Source organism: Oncorhynchus mykiss, chromosome 3 (assembly GCF_057628025.1).
Source record: "Oncorhynchus mykiss isolate SJ-2025 chromosome 3, ASM5762802v1, whole genome shotgun sequence".
Lineage (NCBI taxonomy): Eukaryota > Metazoa > Chordata > Actinopteri > Salmoniformes > Salmonidae > Oncorhynchus > Oncorhynchus mykiss.
Window position 1 is genome coordinate 4424243 of NC_143024.1, and position 19262 is coordinate 4443504.

Here is a 19262-nt window from a genome sequence, read left to right on the forward strand (position 1 = left end):
CTGCCTTGTTCAGGGGAACAGTGGGTTAACTGCCTTGTTCAGGGGAACAGTGGGTTAACTGCCTTGTTCAGGGGAACAGTGGGTTAACTGTCTTGTTCAGGGGAACAGTGGGTTAACTGCCTTGTTCAGGGGAACAGTGGGTTAACTGCCTTGTTCAGGGGAACAGTGGGTTAACTGCCTTGTTCAGGGGAACAGTGGGTTAACTGCCTTGTTCAGGGGAACAGTGGGTTAACTGCCTTGTTCAGGGGAACAGTGGGTTAACTGTCTTGTTCAGGGGAACAGTGGGTTAACTGCCTTGTTCAGGGGAACAGTGTGTTAACTGCCTTGTTCAGGGGAACAGTGGGTTAACTGCCTTGTTCAGGGGAACAGTGGGTTAACTGTCTTGTTCAGGGGAACAGTGGGTTAACTGCCTTGTTCAGGGGAACAGTGGGTTAACTGGTCTAGGAACAGTGGGTTAACTGGTCTAGGAACAGTGGGTTAACTGGTCTAGGAACAGTGGGTTAACTGGTCTAGGAACAGTGGGTTAACTGGTCTAGGAACAGTGGGTTAACTGGTCTAGGAACAGTAGGTTAACTGGTCTAGGAACAGTGGGTTAACCGGTCTAGGAACAGTGGGTTAACTGGTCTAGGAACAGTGGGTTAACTGGTCTAGGAACAGTGGGTTAACTTAACTGGTCTAGGGACAGTTGGTTAACTGGTCTAGGACCAGTGGGTTAACTGGTCTAGGAACAGTGGGTTAACTGGTCTAGGAACAGTGGGTTAACTGGTCTAGGAACAGTGGGTTAACTGGTCTAGGAACAGTGGGTTAACTGTCTTGTTCAGGGGAACAGTGGGTTAACTGCCTTGTTCAGGGGAACAGTGGGTTAACTGTCTTGTTCAGGGGAACAGTGGGTTAACTGCCTTGTTCAGGGAAACAGTGGGTTAACTGCCTTGTTCAGGGGAACAGTGGGTTAACTGCCTTGTTCAGGGGAACAGTGGGTTAACTGTCTTGTTCAGGGGAACAGTGGGTTAACTGCCTTGTTCAGGGGAACAGTGGGTTAACTGCCTTGTTCAGGGGAACAGTGGGTTAACTGCCTTGTTCAGGGGAACAGTGGGTTAACTGCCTTGTTCAGGGGAACAGTGGGTTAACTGGTCTAGGAACAGTGGGTTAACTGGTCTAGGAACAGTGGGTTAACTGGTCTAGGAACAGTGGGTTAACTGGTCTAGGAACAGTGGGTTAACTGGTCTAGGAACAGTGGGTTAACTGGTCTAGGAACAGTGGGTTAACTGGTCTAGGAACAGTGGGTTAACTGGTCTAGGAACAGTGGGTTAACTGGTCTAGGAACAGTGGGTTAACTGGTCTAGGAACAGTGGGTTAACTTAACTGGTCTAGGAACAGTGGGTTAACTGGTCTAGGAACAGTGGGTTAACTGGTCTAGGAACAGTGGGTTGACTGGTCTAGGAACAGTGGGTTAACTGGTCTAGGAACAGTGGGTTAACTGCCTTGTTCAGGGGAACAGTGGGTTAACTGCCTTGTTCAGGGGAACAGTGGGTTAACTGCCTTGTTCAGGGGAACAGTGGGTTAACTGTCTTGTTCAGGGGAACAGTGGGTTAACTGCCTTGTTCAGGGGAACAGTGGGTTAACTGCCTTGTTCAGGGGAACAGTGGGTTAACTGCCTTGTTCAGGGGAACAGTGGGTTAACTGCCTTGTTCAGGGGAACAGTGGGTTAACTGTCTTGTTCAGGGGAACAGTGGGTTAACTGCCTTGTTCAGGGGAACAGTGGGTTAACTGCCTTGTTCAGGGGAACAGTGGGTTAACTGCCTTGTTCAGGGGAACAGTGGGTTAACTGCCTTGTTCAGGGGAACAGTGGGTTAACTGCCTTGTTCAGGGGAACAGTGGGTTAACTGGTCTAGGAACAGTGGGTTAACTGGTCTAGGAACAGTGGGTTAACTGGTCTAGGAACAGTGGGTTAACTGGTCTAGGAACAGTGGGTTAACTGGTCTAGGAACAGTGGGTTAACTGGTCTAGGAACAGTGGGTTAACTGGTCTAGGAACAGTGGGTTAACTGGTCTAGGAACAGTAGGTTAACTGGTATAGGAACAGTGGGTTAACTGGTCTAGGAACAGTGGGTTAACTGGTCTAGGAACAGTGGGTTAACTTAACTGGTCTAGGAACAGTGGGTTAACTGGTCTAGGAACAGTGGGTTAACTGGTCTAGGAACAGTGGGTTAACTGGTCTAGGAACAGTGGGTTAACTGGTCTAGGAACAGTGGGTTAACTGGTCTAGGAACAGTGGGTTAACTGCCTGTTCAGGGGCAGAACGACAGATTTGTACCTTGTCAGTTACTAGTCCAACGCTCTAACCACTAGCCCCCCTAACCACTAGCCCCCCCCCCCCCCCCCCCCTCTAACCACTAGCCCCCCCCCCCCCCCCCCCCTAACCACTAGGCTACCCGAAACTACTCTGTCTGGTCAATATATCCCTTAGAGAAACTACTCTGTCTGGTCAATATATCCCTTAGAGAAACTACTCTGTCTGGTCAATATATCCCTTAGAGAAACTACTCTATCTGGTCAATATATCCCTTAGAGAAACTACTCTGTCTGGTCAATATATCCCTTAGAGAAACTACTCTGGTCATTATACCCCTTAGAGAAACTACTCTGTCTGGTCAATATATCCCTTAGAGAAACTACTCTGGTCAATATATCCCTTAGAGAAACTACTCTGTCTGGTCAATATATCCCTTAGAGAAACTACTCTGTCTGGTCAATATATCCCTTAGAGAAACTACTCTGTCTGGTCAATATATCCCTTAGAGAAACTACTCTGGTCATTATACCCCTTAGAGAAACTACTCTGGTCAATATATCCCTTAGAGAAACTACTCTGTCTGGTCAATATATCCCTTAGAGAAACTACTCTGGTCAATATATCCCTTAGAGAACTACTCTGTCTGGTCAATATATCCCTTAGAGAAACTACTCTGTCTGGTCAATATATCCCTTAGAGAAACTACTCTGTCTGGTCAATATATCCCTTAGAGAAACTACTCTGGTCATTATATCCCTTAGAGAAACTACTCTGGTCATTATACCCCTTAGAGAAACTACTCTGGTCAATATATCCCTTAGAGAACTACTCTGTCTGTGGAGCTGGAATGAGACCAGGACAATGGCAGGATGGGACAGGCGCTGTCCAGTTTATTCCTGACCCAAACATGAACACACACACAGAGAGAGAGAGAGAGAGAGAGAGAGAGAGAGAGAGAGAGAGAGGAGAGAGAGAGAGAGAGAGAGAGAGAGAGAGAGAGAGAGAGAGAGAGAGAGAGAGAGAGAGAGAGAGAGAGAGAGAGAGAGAGAGAGAGAGAGAGAGAGAGAGAGAGAGAGAGAGAGAGAGAGAGAGAGAGAGAGAGAGAGAGAGAGAGAGAGAGAGAGAGAGAGAGAGAGAGAAGAGAGAGAGAGAGAGAGAGAGAGAGAGAGAGAGAGAGAGAGAGAGAGAGAGAGAGAGAGAGAGAGAGAGAGAGAGAGAGAGAGAGAGAGAGAGAGAGAGAGAGAGAGAGAGAGAGAGAGAGAGAGAGAGGCTACCACCCGTGTAGCTCAGAGGTTAAACTGAGACGGAGGCTGATGCTCTTCTTGGCAGTGAGGGATGAATATTCCAGAAGGACCTGTATCAACAAGAGACTAGAGGCTTACAGTTCTCCAGACAGGCTGGCAGACAGACAGTAAGACACAGAGGAGACAGGCTGGTAGACAGACAGTAAGACACAGAGGAGACAGGCTGGCAGACAGACAGTAAAACACAGAGGAGACAGGCTGGTAGACAGACAGTAAGACACAGAGGAGACAGGCAGACAGACAGTAAAACACAGAGAAGACAGGCTGGTAGACAGACAGTAAGACACAGAGGAGACAGGCTGGCAGACAGACAGTAAGACACAGAGGAGACAGACAGACAGTAAAACACAGAGGAGACAGGCTGGTAGACAGACAGTAAAACACAGAGAAGACAGGCTGGTAGACAGACAGTAAGACACAGAGGAGACAGGCTGGCAGACAGACAGTAAGACACAGAGGAGACAGGCTGGTAGACAGACAGTAAAACACAGAGGAGACAGACAGACAGACAGTAAAACACAGAGGAGACAGGCTGGTAGACAGACAGTAAGACACAGAGGAGACAGGCAGACAGACAGTAAAACACAGAGAAGACAGGCTGGTAGACAGACAGTAAGACAGAGGAGACAGGCTGGTAGACAGACAGCAAAACACAGAGAAGACAGGCTGGTAGACAGACAGTAAGACACAGAGGAGACAGGCTGGCAGACAGACAGTAAGACACAGAGGAGACAGGCTGGTAGACAGACAGTAAAACACAGAGGAGACAGACAGACAGACAGACAGACAGACAGTAAAACACAGAGGAGACAGGCTGGTAGACAGACAGGAAAACACAGAGGAGACAGGCTGGTAGACAGACAGTAAAACACAGAGGAGACAGGCTGGCAGACAGACAGACAGTAAAAGACAGAGGCAGGCTGGTAGACATATAATAAACACACAGGAGCAGCCATCTCCTGCTACTGTAGGACTGGACAGTGTGTGTGTGTGTGTGTGTGTGTGTGTCTCTCTCTCTCTCTGTTAATGTGAGTGTGTGTGAAGGTGACCGTGTCATGGTGGTCTCTCTCTATTAATAGGAGACTCAACCAACCAGCCAACGATGGAGATGTTTCTCTCTCTGTGTGTGTGTGTGTGTGTGTGTGTACGCTGTACAGAGTTACAATGTCACGTACATTCCTCAGGGTGGGGCTGGAAGGACGACGGAGATGTTTCTGCTCGACAAACATCTAAAGTATGTGGACAAATATGCATGCAAATATCCGGCTGGGTCCCAGGATGCTTAGTGGCAAACCCTGGTAGTCCGAAGACCCAGGATGCTTAGTGGTAGGCCCTGGTAGCCCGAAGACCCAGGATGCTTAGTGGTAGGCCCTGGTAGCCCGAAGACCCAGGATGCTTAGTGGTAGGCCCTGGTAGCCCGAAGACCCAGGATGCTTAGTGGTAGGCCCTGGTAGCCTGAAGACACAGGATGCTTAGTGGTAGGCCCTGGTAGCCTGAAGACACAGGATGCTTAGTGGTAGGCCCTGGTAGCCTGAAGACACAGGATGCTTAGTGGTAACTCCTGGTAGTCCGAAGACCCAGGATGCTTAGTGGTAGGCCCTGGTAGCCCGAAGACACAGGATGCTTAGTGGCAAACCCTGGTAGTCCGAAGACCCAGGATGCTTAGTGGTAAACCCTGGTAGTCCGAAGACACAGGATGCTTGGTGGCAAACCCTGGTAGTCCGAAGACCCAGGATGCTTAGTGGTAGGCCCTGGTAGTCCGAAGACCCAGGATGCTTAGTGGCAAACCCTGGTAGTCCGAAGACCCAGGATGCTTAGTGGTAGGCCCTGGTAGTCCGAAGACCCAGGATGCTTAGTGGCAAACCCTGGTAGTCCGAAGACCCAGGATGCTTAGTGGCAAACCCTGGTAGTCCGAAGACCCAGGATGCTTAGTGGTAGGCCCTGGTAGCCCCGAAGACACAGGATGCTTGGTGGCAAACCCTGGTAGCCCGAAGACACAGGATGCTTGGTGGCAAACCCTGGTAGCCCCGAAGACCCAGGATGCTTAGTGGTAGGCCCTGGTAGCCTGAAGACACAGGATGCTTGGTGGTAACTCCTGGTAGCCTGAAGACACAGGATGCATGGCACCCTATTCCCTACATACAGCAGTGCACTACTTTTGACTAGTGCACTACTTTTGACCAGGGCCCATAGGAAATAGGGAGCTCTTTGAGACAACCACAGGCTTTGTATAACTGTCTATAAACTAAACTGTGGCAGCAGGATGTGGCTGAGAGGAGAAAACAGCTTTTACAATGGAGCTAACCCCTCCCTGCACATCGCCAGGCTATGCCAGACCAACATTCCAGTCATTAATATAGAACACTGTGGACTCACACAGAACCATCAGAACACTGGTGGAACAACAAGTGAATTCTAGAAGCTGATGTGGTCTGACTATCATTCATATAGAACACTGTGGACTCACACAGAACCATCAGAACCCTGGGGAACAACAAGTGAATTCTAGAAGCTGATGTGGTCTGACTATCATTCATTCATATAGAACACTGTGGACTCACACAGAACCATCAGAACCCTGGGGAACAACAACAAGTGAGTTCTAGAAGCTGATGTGGTCTGACTATCATTAATATAGAACACTGTGGACTCACACAGAACCATCAGAACCCTGGGGAACAACAACAAGTGAATTCTAGAAGCTGATGTGGTCTGACTATCATTCATATAGAACACTGTGGACTCACACAGAACCATCAGAACCCTGGGGAACAACAAGTGAATTCTAGAAGCTGATGTGGTCTGACTATCATTAATATAGAACACTGTGGACTCACACAGAACCATCAGAACCCTGGGGAACAACAAGTGAATTCTAGAAGCTGATGTGGTCTGACTATCATTCATTCATATAGAACACTGTGGACTCACACAGAACCATCAGAACCCTGGGGAACAACAAGTGAATTCTAGAAGCTGATGTGGTCTGACTATCATTAATATAGAACACTGTGGACTCACACAGAACCATCAGAACCCTGGGGAACAACAACAAGTGAATTCTAGAAGCTGATGTGGTCTGACTATCATTAATATAGAACACTGTGGACTCACACAGAACCATCAGAACCCTGGGGAACAACAACAAGTGAATTCTAGAAGCTGATGTGGTCTGACTATCATTAATATAGAACACTGTGGACTCACACAGAACCATCAGAACCCTGGGGAACAACAACAAGTGAATTCTAGAAGCGGATGTGGTCTGACTATCATTCATTCATATAGAACACTGTGGACTCACACAGAACCATCAGAACCCTGGGGAACAACAACAAGTGAATTCTAGAAGCTGATGTGGTCTGACTATCATTAATATAGAACACTGTGGACTCACACAGAACCATCAGAACCCTGGGGAACAACAACAAGTGAATTCTAGAAGCTGGGAGGGTTTTGAACATGGAATAGTTTTAACATTGGGCATAGTTCCTCTTCATAAATAGTTAGTGAACAGACTGTACTGTTTATATTCATAGTACTGGTCCAACATGGAATCCTGACAGATGACTAGGTCATACAGTACAGGGGCCTACAGTACAGGGGCCTACAGTACAGGGGCCTACAGTACAGGGGCCTACAGTACAGGGGCCTACAGTACATGCTTCACCCACAATCACTGTCTCACACACACACACACACACACACACCCTCTGCATGTACACACACACACACACACACACTCTGCATGTACACACACACACACAAACACACACACACACACACTCTGCATGTACACACACACACCCTCTGCATGTACAGACACACACACACACTCTGCATGTACACACACACACACACACACACACCCTCTGCATGTACACACACACACACACACACACACACACACACACACCCTCTGCATGTACACACACACACACACACACACACACACCCTCTGCATGTACACACGCACATTCAGTTTCTATGCTTCAGTCATGCTTTAAATCCAGACCTATGTGAGGAGATGTTGTGTTACTCTGTTAAGTGAAAGGTCTGTTTAGTATGAGTCTGTATCTATCCCCTGTTTACATGTTTAGTATGAGTCTGTATCTATCCCCTGTTTACATGTTTAGTATGAGTCTGTATCTATCCCCTGTTTACATGTTTAGTATGAGTCTGTATCTATCCCCTGTTTACATGTTTAGTATGAGTCTGTATCTATCCCCTGTTTACATGTTTAGTATGAGTCTGTATCTATCCCCTGTTTACATGTTTAGTATGAGTCTGTATCTATCCCCTGTTTACATGTTTTGTATGAGTCTGTATCTATCCCCTGTTTACATGTTTAGTATGAGTCTGTATCTATCCCCTGTTTACATGTTTAGTATGAGTTTGTATCTATCCCCTGTTTACATGTTTAGTATGAGTCTGTATCTATCCCCTGTTTACATGTTTAGTATGAGTCTGTATCTATCCCCTGTTTACATGTTTAGTATGAGTCTGTATCTATCCCCTGTTTACATGTTTAGTATGAGCCTATATCATGTTTAGTATGAGTCTGTATCTATCCCCTGTTTACATGTTTAGTATGAGTCTATATCTATCCCCTGTTTACATGTTTAGTATGAGTCTGTATCTATCCCCTGTTTACATGTTTAGTATGAGTCTATATCTATCCCCTGTTTACATGTTTAGTATGAGTCTGTATCTATCCCCTGTTTACATGTTTAGTATGAGTCTGTATCTATCCCCTGTTTAAATGTTTAGTATGAGTCTGTATCTATCCCCTGTTTACATGTTTAGTATGAGTCTGTATCTATCCCCTGTTTACATGTTTAGTATGAGTCCATATCATGTTTAGTATGAGTCTATATCATGTTTAGTATGAGTCTATATCATGTTTAGTATGAGTCTATATCATGTTTAGTATGAGTCTGTATCTATCCCCTGTTTACATGTTTAGTATGAGTCTGTATCTATCCCCTGTTTACATGTTTAGTATGAGTCTGTATCTATCCCCTGTTTACATGTTTAGTATGAGTCTGTATCTATCCCCTGTTTACATGTTTAGTATGAGTCTGTATCTATCCCCTGTTTACATGTTTAGTATGAGTCTGTATCTATCCCCTGTTTACATGTTTAGTATGAGTCCATATCATGTTTAGTATGAGTCTATATCATGTTTAGTATGAGTCTATATCATGTTTAGTATGAGTCTATATCATGTTTAGTATGAGTCTGTATCTATCCCCTGTTTACATGTTTAGTATGAGTCTGTATCTATCCCCTGTTTACATGTTTAGTATGAGTCTGTATCTATCCCCTGTTTACATGTTTAGTATGAGTCTGTATCTATCCCCTGTTTACATGTTTAGTATGAGTCTGTATCTATCCCCTGTTTACATGTTTAGTATGAGTCTGTATCTATCCCCTGTTTACATGTTTAGTATGAGTCTGTATCTATCCCCTGTTTACATGTTTAGTATGAGTCTGTATCTATCCCCTGTTTATATGTTTAGTATGAGTCTGTATCTATCCCCTGTTTACATGTTTAGTATGAGTCTGTATCTATCCCCTGTTTACATGTTTAGCATGAGTCTGTATCTATCCCCTGTTTACATGTTTAGTATGAGTCTGTATCTATCCCCTGTTTACATGTTTAGTATGAGTCTATATCTATCCCCTGTTTACATGCTTAGTATGAGTCTGTATCTATCCCCTGTTTACATGTTTAGTATGAGTCTGTATCTATCCCCTGTTTACATGTTTAGTATGAGTCTGTATCTATCCCCTGTTTACATGTTTAGTATGAGTCTGTATCTATCCCCTGTTTACATGTTTAGTATGAGTCTGTATCTATCCCCTGTTTACATGTTTAGTATGAGTCTGTATCTATCCCCTGTTTACATGTTTAGTATGAGTCCATATCATGTTTAGTATGAGTCTATATCATGTTTAGTATGAGTCTATATCATGTTTAGTATGAGTCGTTATCATGTTTAGTATGAGTCGTTATCATGTTTAGTATGAGTCTATATCATGTTTAGTATGAGTCGTTATCATGTTTAGTATGAGTCTATATCATGTTTAGTATGAGTCCATATCATGTTTAGTATGAGTCGTTATCATGTTTAGTATGAGTCTAGGGTAGCCTAGTGATTAGAGCGTTGGACTAGTAACCGAAAGGTTGCAAGTTCGAATCCCCGATCTGACAAGGTACAAATCTGTCGTTCTGCCCCTGAACAGGCAGTTAACCCACTGTTCCTAGGCCGTCATTGAAAATAAGAATTTGTTCTTAACTGACTTGCTCTGGTTAAATAAAGGTAAAATAAAATAAATAAAATAAAGTGAGTCTATATCATGTTTAGTATCAGTTTCTGTCTGTCTGTCTGTCTGTAGGACTCTGTCTGTCTCTCTTCAGACCCTGAATCCCCTCATCCAATTGATTGGTCACACATTCACAGATCCCAGTCTGTGTAGCCACTGATTCTCTCTGGCATCATGTGATGCCAGCATGACTCTTCTAACCACATCACAGGCCTCTGAAAGATGGCTGACTGTGTCCTACGTTACTGACACAGAGAGAAAAATAGAGGGAGATGGCTGACTGTGTCCTACAGTAGTGACACAGAGAGAGATATAGAGGGAGATGGCTGACTGTGTCCTACAGTACTGACACAGAGAGAGATATAGAGGGAGATGGCTGACTGTGTCCTACAGTACTGACACAGAGAGAGATATAGAGGGAGATGGCTGACTGTGTCCTACAGTAGTGACACAGAGATATTATAGAGGGAGATGGCTGACTGTGTCCTACAGTAGTGACACAGAGAGAGATGGCTGACTGTGTCCTACAGTACTGACACAGAGAGATATAGAGAGAGATGGCTGACTGTGTCCTACAGTACTGACACAGAGAGAGATATAGAGGGAGATGGCTGACTGTGACCTACAGTAGTGACACAGAGATATTATAGAGAGAGATGGCTGACTGTGACCTACAGTAGTGACACAGAGAGATATAGAGAGAGATGGCTGACTGTGTCCTACAGTAGTGAGACATAGAGGGAGATGGCTGACTGTGTCCTACAGTAGTAACACAGAGAGAGATATAGAGGGAGATGGCTGACTGTGTCCTACAGAGACTAATGGAATACTGTCTAGTGCACATATGTCAGAGTCAAGGCCCGCGGGCCACATCTGGCCCGCAAGAAGGTTTTTTACGGCCCCTGGGATGATCTTGATTTATTATTAGAACCGGCCCGCAGCAAGCCGGCAGCCCGCAGATCTTTTACACGCACCAATACTACATTTCCCACAATGCAAAGGTGACGCACCGAGCAGTAGGCTGCTTCATTTCAATATTTATTGGCACAGCAGTCGTCAGCATCACAGTAAAATTAACTTTCAGATACCCATCAAAAATGGCAAAACGGAAGGTGGATACTGAGAACCGGGGGTTTCAAACAAGGTGGGAGTCGGAGTATATGTTCACGAAGGTAGCTGGAAAACCTGTGTGTCTTCTGTGTGGAGAAAGTGTGGCGGTACTGAAAGAGTATAATCTGAGACGACATTATGAAACGAAACACGCGGACACACACGCGGACGCAACTGTCAAGGCCAGTTTTATTTTGGCAGAAGAGATCGCTAAATCAGCCCGGCCATTTACGGAGGGGGATTTCATCAAAAACTGCATGATTAAAGTTTGTGACGAAGTTTGCCCAGAAAAAAGGCAACTCTTTTTAAATGTGAGTCTGAGCAGAAACACCATTGCCGAGAGAGTAGACCAGTTGTCCATCAATCTAAAAGAGCAGCTTGTGAAAAAGGGAAAAGATTTTATTGCATATTCCTTGGCTGTGGATGAGAGCACCGACATTTCTGACATTGCCCAGTTGTCAATTTTCATCCGCGGAGTGGACTCCAACCTAAGCGTGACAGAGGAGTTTTTGGCTTTACGTCCTATGCATGGCACAACTACGGGGCATGATTTGTATGAAGAGGTGTCAAGATGTGTAAATGAGATGGAGCTGCCTTGGGAAAAACTCGTGGGTTTGACAACCGACGGAGCACCTGCGATGTGTGGACACAGGAGCGGACTGGTGGCGAAGATACGGGAAAAGATGCAAGAGGAAAACGCGACAGGTGAGCTGACAGCTTATCATTGTATCATACACCAGGAAGCGTTGTGCGGTAAAGCCTTGAAAATGGAGCATGTAATGAGCATCATCACGCGCACAGTTAACTTTATCAGAGCCAAAGGTTTGAATCACCGCCAGTTCAAGGCATTTCTGACGGAGTTAGAAACGGAGCATGGTGATTTGCCTTATCACACAGAGGTGCGATGGCTAAGCCAGGGAAAGGTGCTTCAAAGATGTTTCGAGCTTCGTGAGGAGATTTGTCTGTTCTTGGACAGCAAAGGGAAAGACACAACACAACTCCGAGACGAAATGTTTCTGTGTGAAATGGCTTTTCTGTGTGACATTACGAGTCATCTGAATGCAATAAACTTGCAGCTGCAGGGTCGGGATCGTGTCATCTCTGATATGTACAGTACAGTGAAGGCATTTAAAACCAAACTGACTCTGTGGGAGACGCAGATGCGGAAAGAAAATTTGAGCCACTTTCCCAGCTGCCAGACCATGAAAGAGAAGCTCTCTACCAGTGCGTTCCCGAGCACACAGTTGGCTGATAAAATAGGTATGCTTGCCGCTGACTTTCGACGCCGATTTGCTGACTTTGAAGCACAAAAAAGCAGGTTGGAACTGCTCGGTAACCCATTTGCTGTTGACGTGGAAAGCTCACCACCAAACCTCCAAATGGAGTTGATTGACCTCCAATGCAATGATGCACTGAGGGCAAAATATGCGGCAGTGGGTGCTGCGGAGTTCGCCCGTTTCCTCCCCGGCACAATGCCCCAGCTGCGCATCCAGGCTGCTCAAACGTTGTCTATGTTTGGCAGCACATACCTGTGTGAACAACTGTTTTCTTTGATGAACCTGAACAAAACATCACACAGAAGTCGACTTACTGCTGAACACCTCCACTCAATTCTGAGGATTTCTTCAGCTCAGAGCCTTACCCCGAACATTGATGAACTTGTGGAAAAGATGGGACACCACCAAGTATCACCCTCAACCTCAAACAAGTGAACATTACTGTGCAATCACATATTTAGAGTTTTTACTCAGTTCAAGTTTAAAAGTTAAAATTTAATATTTGTTTTCACTGCATGTTACTTCTCCTTAAACAAAGTGTTGTTTTTGATTAATAGATTTTTGCACTTTATTTTTTTGTATTTCAATCCAATTATATTTTAAAAATATTTCAGTTGAGTGGATGATAGAAAATTGCTATTATTGTTTTTTCTTTGAAGTAAATTTAGCCCACTTTTGCTAAAATAGAAAATATAGTCTACTGATGGTGCCTTGAATACCGGTTTCTTTCATTTAATGTTCATGTTATGGGGATATTTATATAAAGGAAATTTGTCTTTTGTGTCTGTTGAAAATTAAAGATTACTGACAGAGCCATAAGAAAATATTGCTTTATTTATCTGATCATATTGTAATATATTTGTTAGGTTTTCAGTAGGTTCAATTAGGTTCACTAGACTATATGCGTCATTTAAAAATTTTTCAATGAACATTCGAACAGTCCGGCCCTCGTCTTGTAGCTGATTTTTTTATTTGGCCCTCCGTCCATTTGACTTTGACACCCCTGGTCTAGTGGATAGTGATAATATATAAGGACTATGCATGATGAGAAAAGACTGATGCCGTGCCTGTTGCTACGCAATATGATTGAATTGATGAAGTAGGCATTCTATTGCATTCTATAGTGTTGTATCATATAGTATAGTATAGTGTTGTATCATATAGTAGAGTCAAGTGTTGTATCATATAGTATAGTATAGTGTTGTATCATATAGTAGAGTCAAGTGTTGTATCATATAGTATAGTATAGTGTTGTATCACATAGTATAGTATCAGATAGTATAGTATAGTGTTGTATCACATAGTATAGTATCATATAGTATAGTATTATATCATATTGTATAGTATTTTATAGTATAGTATCATATAGTATAGTATCATATCATATTGTACAGTAAAGTATCATGTTGTATAGTATAGTATCATATAGTAAGTATAGTGTTGTATCACATTGTATAGTATAATATAGTATAGTGTAGTATCATATAGTATAGTATCATATAGTATAGTATCATATCATATTGTACAGTAAAGTATCATATTGTATAGTAAAGTATCATATAGTAAGTATAGTGTTGTATCACATTGTATAGTATAATATAGTATAGTGTAGTATCATATAGTATAGTATCATATAGTATAGTATAGTACCATATAGTATAGTATTGTGTTGTATCATATTGTATAGTATTTTATAGTATAGTATCATATAGTGTTGTATCATATAGTATAGTGTTGTATAGTGTAGTCTTACCTGTGCGATTCTGCATTTCAGCTCAGCTCTCTCCAGTTCCCAGGCACATCTGTCCTTAGTGTACTGCAGCTGTAGCTCGCACCTCTTCGCCTCCTCTCTCTTCACCTCTAGCTGCACCTCCTCCACTACAGTCTTCAGATCCAACAAAATCCTTCTGTTCTCCCCACCCTGAGAATCAACACAGCAAAACAGAGTTAGCTGTAGTTGGTGACCCACAATACATACATTCAGAAACACTCAGAAACAAAAAAAACAAAATCGTAGTGCAATGAGTAGTGAACCAGATGTATCATCTAAAACCTAGAATAAAATATCTCAGCAACTTGTCTTAAAAGTATCTCCTTCTCTCGTATCCATTCTTCCTTGTCCTGTCCGTGGCGTTTCTTAAAGTGTTCAAACTTCTTTTTCAGACGGGAGTGATGAGTCCCTGGCTCTTGCGCCCGAACTTGTCCCCGAGGAAGCTCCGGTGATGCTCCAACCGTTCCAGGATGAGACTGTTCGTAGAACTGAGTGACTGTTGGCGGGGAGGAGAACGTCCTGAACGGGCTGCGACTCTTCCCTCTGACCCTCTCTCTTTCTCTTTCCAGACGCGAGCAGGGAACGAATTCCCAGTCCTGCGCTGGCACGTACCCGCCGCCGCCTCCTCCACTACGCAAATCTGACCCATTTCCGAACGCAGCATTCCACATTTCTCAACGTGCAGAGACAAACAAACACAAACTGATGACAGCCTTCGGTTGACCGGTGCCTTAGGTTGTAGTTGCAGCAGCAGCATAATTATCCGAAGCCGGCGATTTCCCCGGCGGTGTCCGTGTCTCTCAACGCTGAACCAGCAGCAATTCCAGCCCATGCAGCGATGTGCGCATAGGTCCCTTCCATGTCACCGCGCCGCGCCAAGGTCAACAATCGGTCATTATGCGGCGGAACTCTACTGATGCTATCTGGATTTATTATCCAAACTTATGTAGGTTGTTCATTATTCCTACATTGAAAAGTATAGTAAAAGGCTACGGCTTTCGCCTAGGCTACTGCCCTGTGCAGTGCACCGTGTGGGTGAAGAACACCCAGTAGGTTGTTGTTACGTGGACAGGACGAGTACCCAATAATACACATAGCCCACTGATGTAAGAGTTGAGGACTATTTTTACACCCTGTAACCACGCATATCCTTTTACTCAATAACCCCACTGTGTGCCGTAGACTACTAAGTAACGGAACCGGGAGTAGGTCGCGCGGAAGCCACCGGTTGAAGAGGTATTAATCACGTCTGTTTACTACCGGGACCACTGTGTCGCGTGTTCTAAAGAAGTTGTGACTGCGGAATGTGACTCAAGTGGTAGACTAAGGCTATCCAAATGGGTTGTGACCGGGACCATAGCGATAAATGTGTTCAGCTCGCTGGTTATAGCCTAACGGTTGTTTATTGGCTTCACACGCAGGATCAGAAGCCAAATGTTGCACAGCCTGTCAATGCGCGCGCACACCCCCCCCCCCCCCCCCCCAGCAAGGCTGTGCTCCGTTATTTCACAAGACCCTTCATTGCCTTCAGATCTCTGAATAGATTCGGGACATCTGAAAACATCTTACCTGTTATGCAATGTCCAGCTGTGTAATATCTTATTAAAGATCTCCAAAAACCAAAAACACCAAAAAAAGCTATCCAGAAAAACTGGTCTTTCTGGTCAATTGTTAATGAAAATCAGAGTGGTCCCTAAATCCAACGGAAATAACCGTCTTGGTCAGAGCTCTCTCTATATCTTTTCCTGATGCCTTTTTTTGCATTGGACAACTCGACCAGACGAGCCACGAAAGCCCCGCGTACTTCTCCCTCACAGCTGGTCTTAATACCGTCTATGACGTCATATCCCGATGAGAATCGCCGTGTGTTCCCGCCCCGCCCCCGCCCCCGCCCCCGCCCCCACCGTCTCAGTAACCAGTAGAAGTCACGGGATAAACAAGTCCATATCCAGCACAAATCAAAAGTTATTGGTCATGCGCACATATTTTATCAGATGTTATCGCAGTTGTAGCGAAATGCGTATGTTCTCTAGGTCCAACAGTGCGGTAACCACTAACAAAAACACAACAAAACACCCCAAAAATATCAGAACGAGCAGTGGCATGTATGCTCAGTATATGATGGTGTGTATATATATACACATTATGACAGTATAGGAATAGAAAAGGAGTGTTCAGCAGTAGTTATATAGGAGGAGCCTTGACTAGAATACAATATATATATATACACATTATGACAGTATAGGAATAGAAAAGGAGTGTTCAGCAGTAGTTATATAGGAGGAGCCTTGACTAGAATACAATATATATAGATATATATATATATATATGTAGCAGTATAACTTTAGACCGTCCCCTCACCCATACCCGGGCTCAAACCAGGGACCCTCTGCACACATCAACAACAGTCACCCACGAAGCATCGTTACCCATCGCTCCACAAAAGCCGCGGCCCCTTACAGAGAATAATTTTGCACGCCCAATTTTTCAGTTTTTGATTTGTTAAAAAAGTTTGAAATATCCAATAAATGTCGTTCTACTTCATGATTGTGTCCCACTTGTTGTTGATTCTTCACAAAAAAATACAGTTTTATATCTTTATGTTTGAAGCCTGAAATGTGGCAAAAGGTCGCAAAGTTCAAGGGGGCCGAATACTTTCGCAAGGCACTGTATATATATATATATATATATATATGAAGTGGGTAAAACAGTATATAAACATTATTAAAGTGACCAATGTTCAATGACAATGTACATGGAGCAGCATTTACTAGTTTTCATTTAGTTTATTTAGCAAAAGTTTATTACTTACTTATTTAAAACTCTGCATTGTTGGTTAAGGACTCATAAGTAACTATTTCACAGAACTCCAGGCTCTGTTGATGGATTAGGTGTCCCTAACACTGCTCTACTCCAGGCTCTGTTGATGGATTAGGTGTCCCTAACACTGATATACTCCAGGCTCTGTTGATGGATTAGGTGTCCCTAACACTGCTCTACTCCAGGCTCTGTTGACGGATTAGGTGTCCCTAACACTGCTATACTCCAGGTGAATGCTCTGTTGATGGATTAGGTGTCCCTAACACTGATATACTCCAGGCTCTGTTGATGGATTAGGTGTCCCTAACACTGCTCTACTCCAGGTTAATGCTCTGTTGATGGATTAGGTGTCCCTAACACTGCTCTACTCCAGGCTCTGTTGATGGATTAGGTGTCCCTAACACTGCTATACTCCAGGCTCTGTTGATGGATTAGGTGTCCCTAACACTGTTATACTCCAGGCTCTGTTGATGGATTAGGTGTCCCTAACACTGTTATACTCCAGGCTCTGTTGATGGATTAGGTGTCCCTAACACTGTTATACTCCAGGCTCTGTTGATGGATTAGGTGTCCCTAACACTGATATACTCCAGGCTCTGTTGATGGATTAGGTGTCCCTAACACTGTTATACTCCAGGCTCTGTTGATGGATTAGGTGTCCCTAACACTGCTATACTCCAGGTGAATGCTCTGTTGATGGATTAGGTGTCCCTAACACTGATATACTCCAGGTTAATGCTCTGTTGATGGATTAGGTGTCCCTAACACTGATATACTCCAGGTTAATGCTCTGTTGATGGATTAGGTGTCCCTAACACTGCTATACTCCAGGTGAATGCTCTGTTGATGGATTAGGTGTCCCTAACACTGCTCTACTCCAGGTTAATGCTCTGTTGATGGATTAGGTGTCCCTAACACTGCTATACTCCAGGTTAATGCTCTGTTGATGGATTAGGTGTCCCTAACACTGCTATACTCCAGGCTCTGTTGATGGATTAGGTGTCCCTAACACTGCTATACTCCAGGTTAATGCTCTGTTGATGGATTAGGTGTCCCTAACACTGATATACTCCAGGTGAATGCTCTGTTGATGGATTAGGTGTCCCTAACACTGCTATACTCCAGGCTCTGTTGATGGATTAGGTGTCCCTAACACTGCTATACTCCAGGTTAATGCTCTGTTGATGGATTAGGTGTCCCTAACACTGATATACTCCAGGTGAATGCTCTGTTGATGGATTAGGTGTCCCTAACACTGATATACTCCAGGTTAATACTCTGTTGATGGATTAGGTGTCCCTAACACTGCTCTACTCCAGGTTAATACTCTGTTGATGGATTAGGTGTCCCTAACACTGATATACTCCAGGCTCTGTTGATGGATTAGGTGTCCCTAACACTGCTATACTCCAGGTTAATGCTCTGTTGATGGATTAGGTGTCCCTAACACTGCTCTACTCCAGGCTCTGTTGATGGATTAGGTGTCCCTAACACTGCTATACTCCAGGTGAATGCTCTGTTGATGGATTAGGTGTCCCTAACACTGCTCTACTCCATGTTAATACTCTGTTGATGGATTAGGTGTCCCTAACACTGATATACTCCAGGTGAATGCTCTGTTGATGGATTAGGTGTCCCTAACACTGCTATACTCCAGGTTAATGCTCTGTTGATGGATTAGGTGTCCCTAACACTGTTATACTCCAGGCTCTGTTGATGGATTAGGTGTCCCTAACACTGCTATACTCCAGGCTCTGTTGATGGATTAGGTGTCCCTAACACTGATATACTCCATGCTCTGTTGATGGATTAGGTGTCCCTAACACTGCTATACTCCAGGCTCTGTTGATGGATTAGGTGTCCCTAACACTGTTATACTCCAGGTTAATGCTCTGTTGATGGATTAGGTGTCCCTAACACTGCTCTACTCCAGGTTAATGCTCTGTTGATGGATTAGGTGTCCCTAACACTGCTATACTCCAGGTTAATGCTCTGTTGATGGATTAGGTGTCCCTAACACTGTTATACTCCAGGCTCTGTTGATGGATTAGGTGTCCCTAACACTGCTATACTCCAGGTGAATGCTCTGTTGATGGATTAGGTGTCCCTAACACTGCTATACTCCAGGTTAATACTCTGTTGATGGATTAGGTGTCCCTAACACTGATATACTCCAGGTGAATGCTCTGTTGATGGATTAGGTGTCCCTAACACTGCTATACTCCAGGTGAATGCTCTGTTGATGGATTAGGTGTCCCTAACACTGCTCTACTCCAGGCTCTGTTGATGGATTAGGTGTCCCTAACACTGCTATACTCCAGGTTAATACTCTGTTGATGGATTAGGTGTCCCTAACAC

At 44.2% G+C, this 19262-nt stretch overlaps 1 protein-coding gene across 4 annotated transcripts in view; it reads right to left on the reverse strand.

Annotated features, from left to right (window-relative positions):
- Positions 1-19262, reverse strand: part of LOC149984272 (uncharacterized) — a 73596-nt gene that overhangs the window by 53735 nt on the left and 599 nt on the right. For 2 of the 4 annotated variants that reach the window (XM_090219482.1, XM_090219474.1), the window contains exons 1-2: positions 14390-15121; positions 14067-14234 (exon numbers count right to left, since the gene is read on the reverse strand). In XM_090219482.1, the coding sequence (XP_090075608.1) occupies positions 14067-14234; positions 14390-14755 (534 nt within the window). In that variant the 5' untranslated portion in view covers positions 14756-15121. Of the gene's footprint in view, positions 1-14066; positions 14235-14389; positions 15122-15653; positions 15952-19262 lie in introns of those variants that run through there. The other 2 variants (XM_090219485.1, XM_090219491.1) reach the window with 2 other exon arrangements.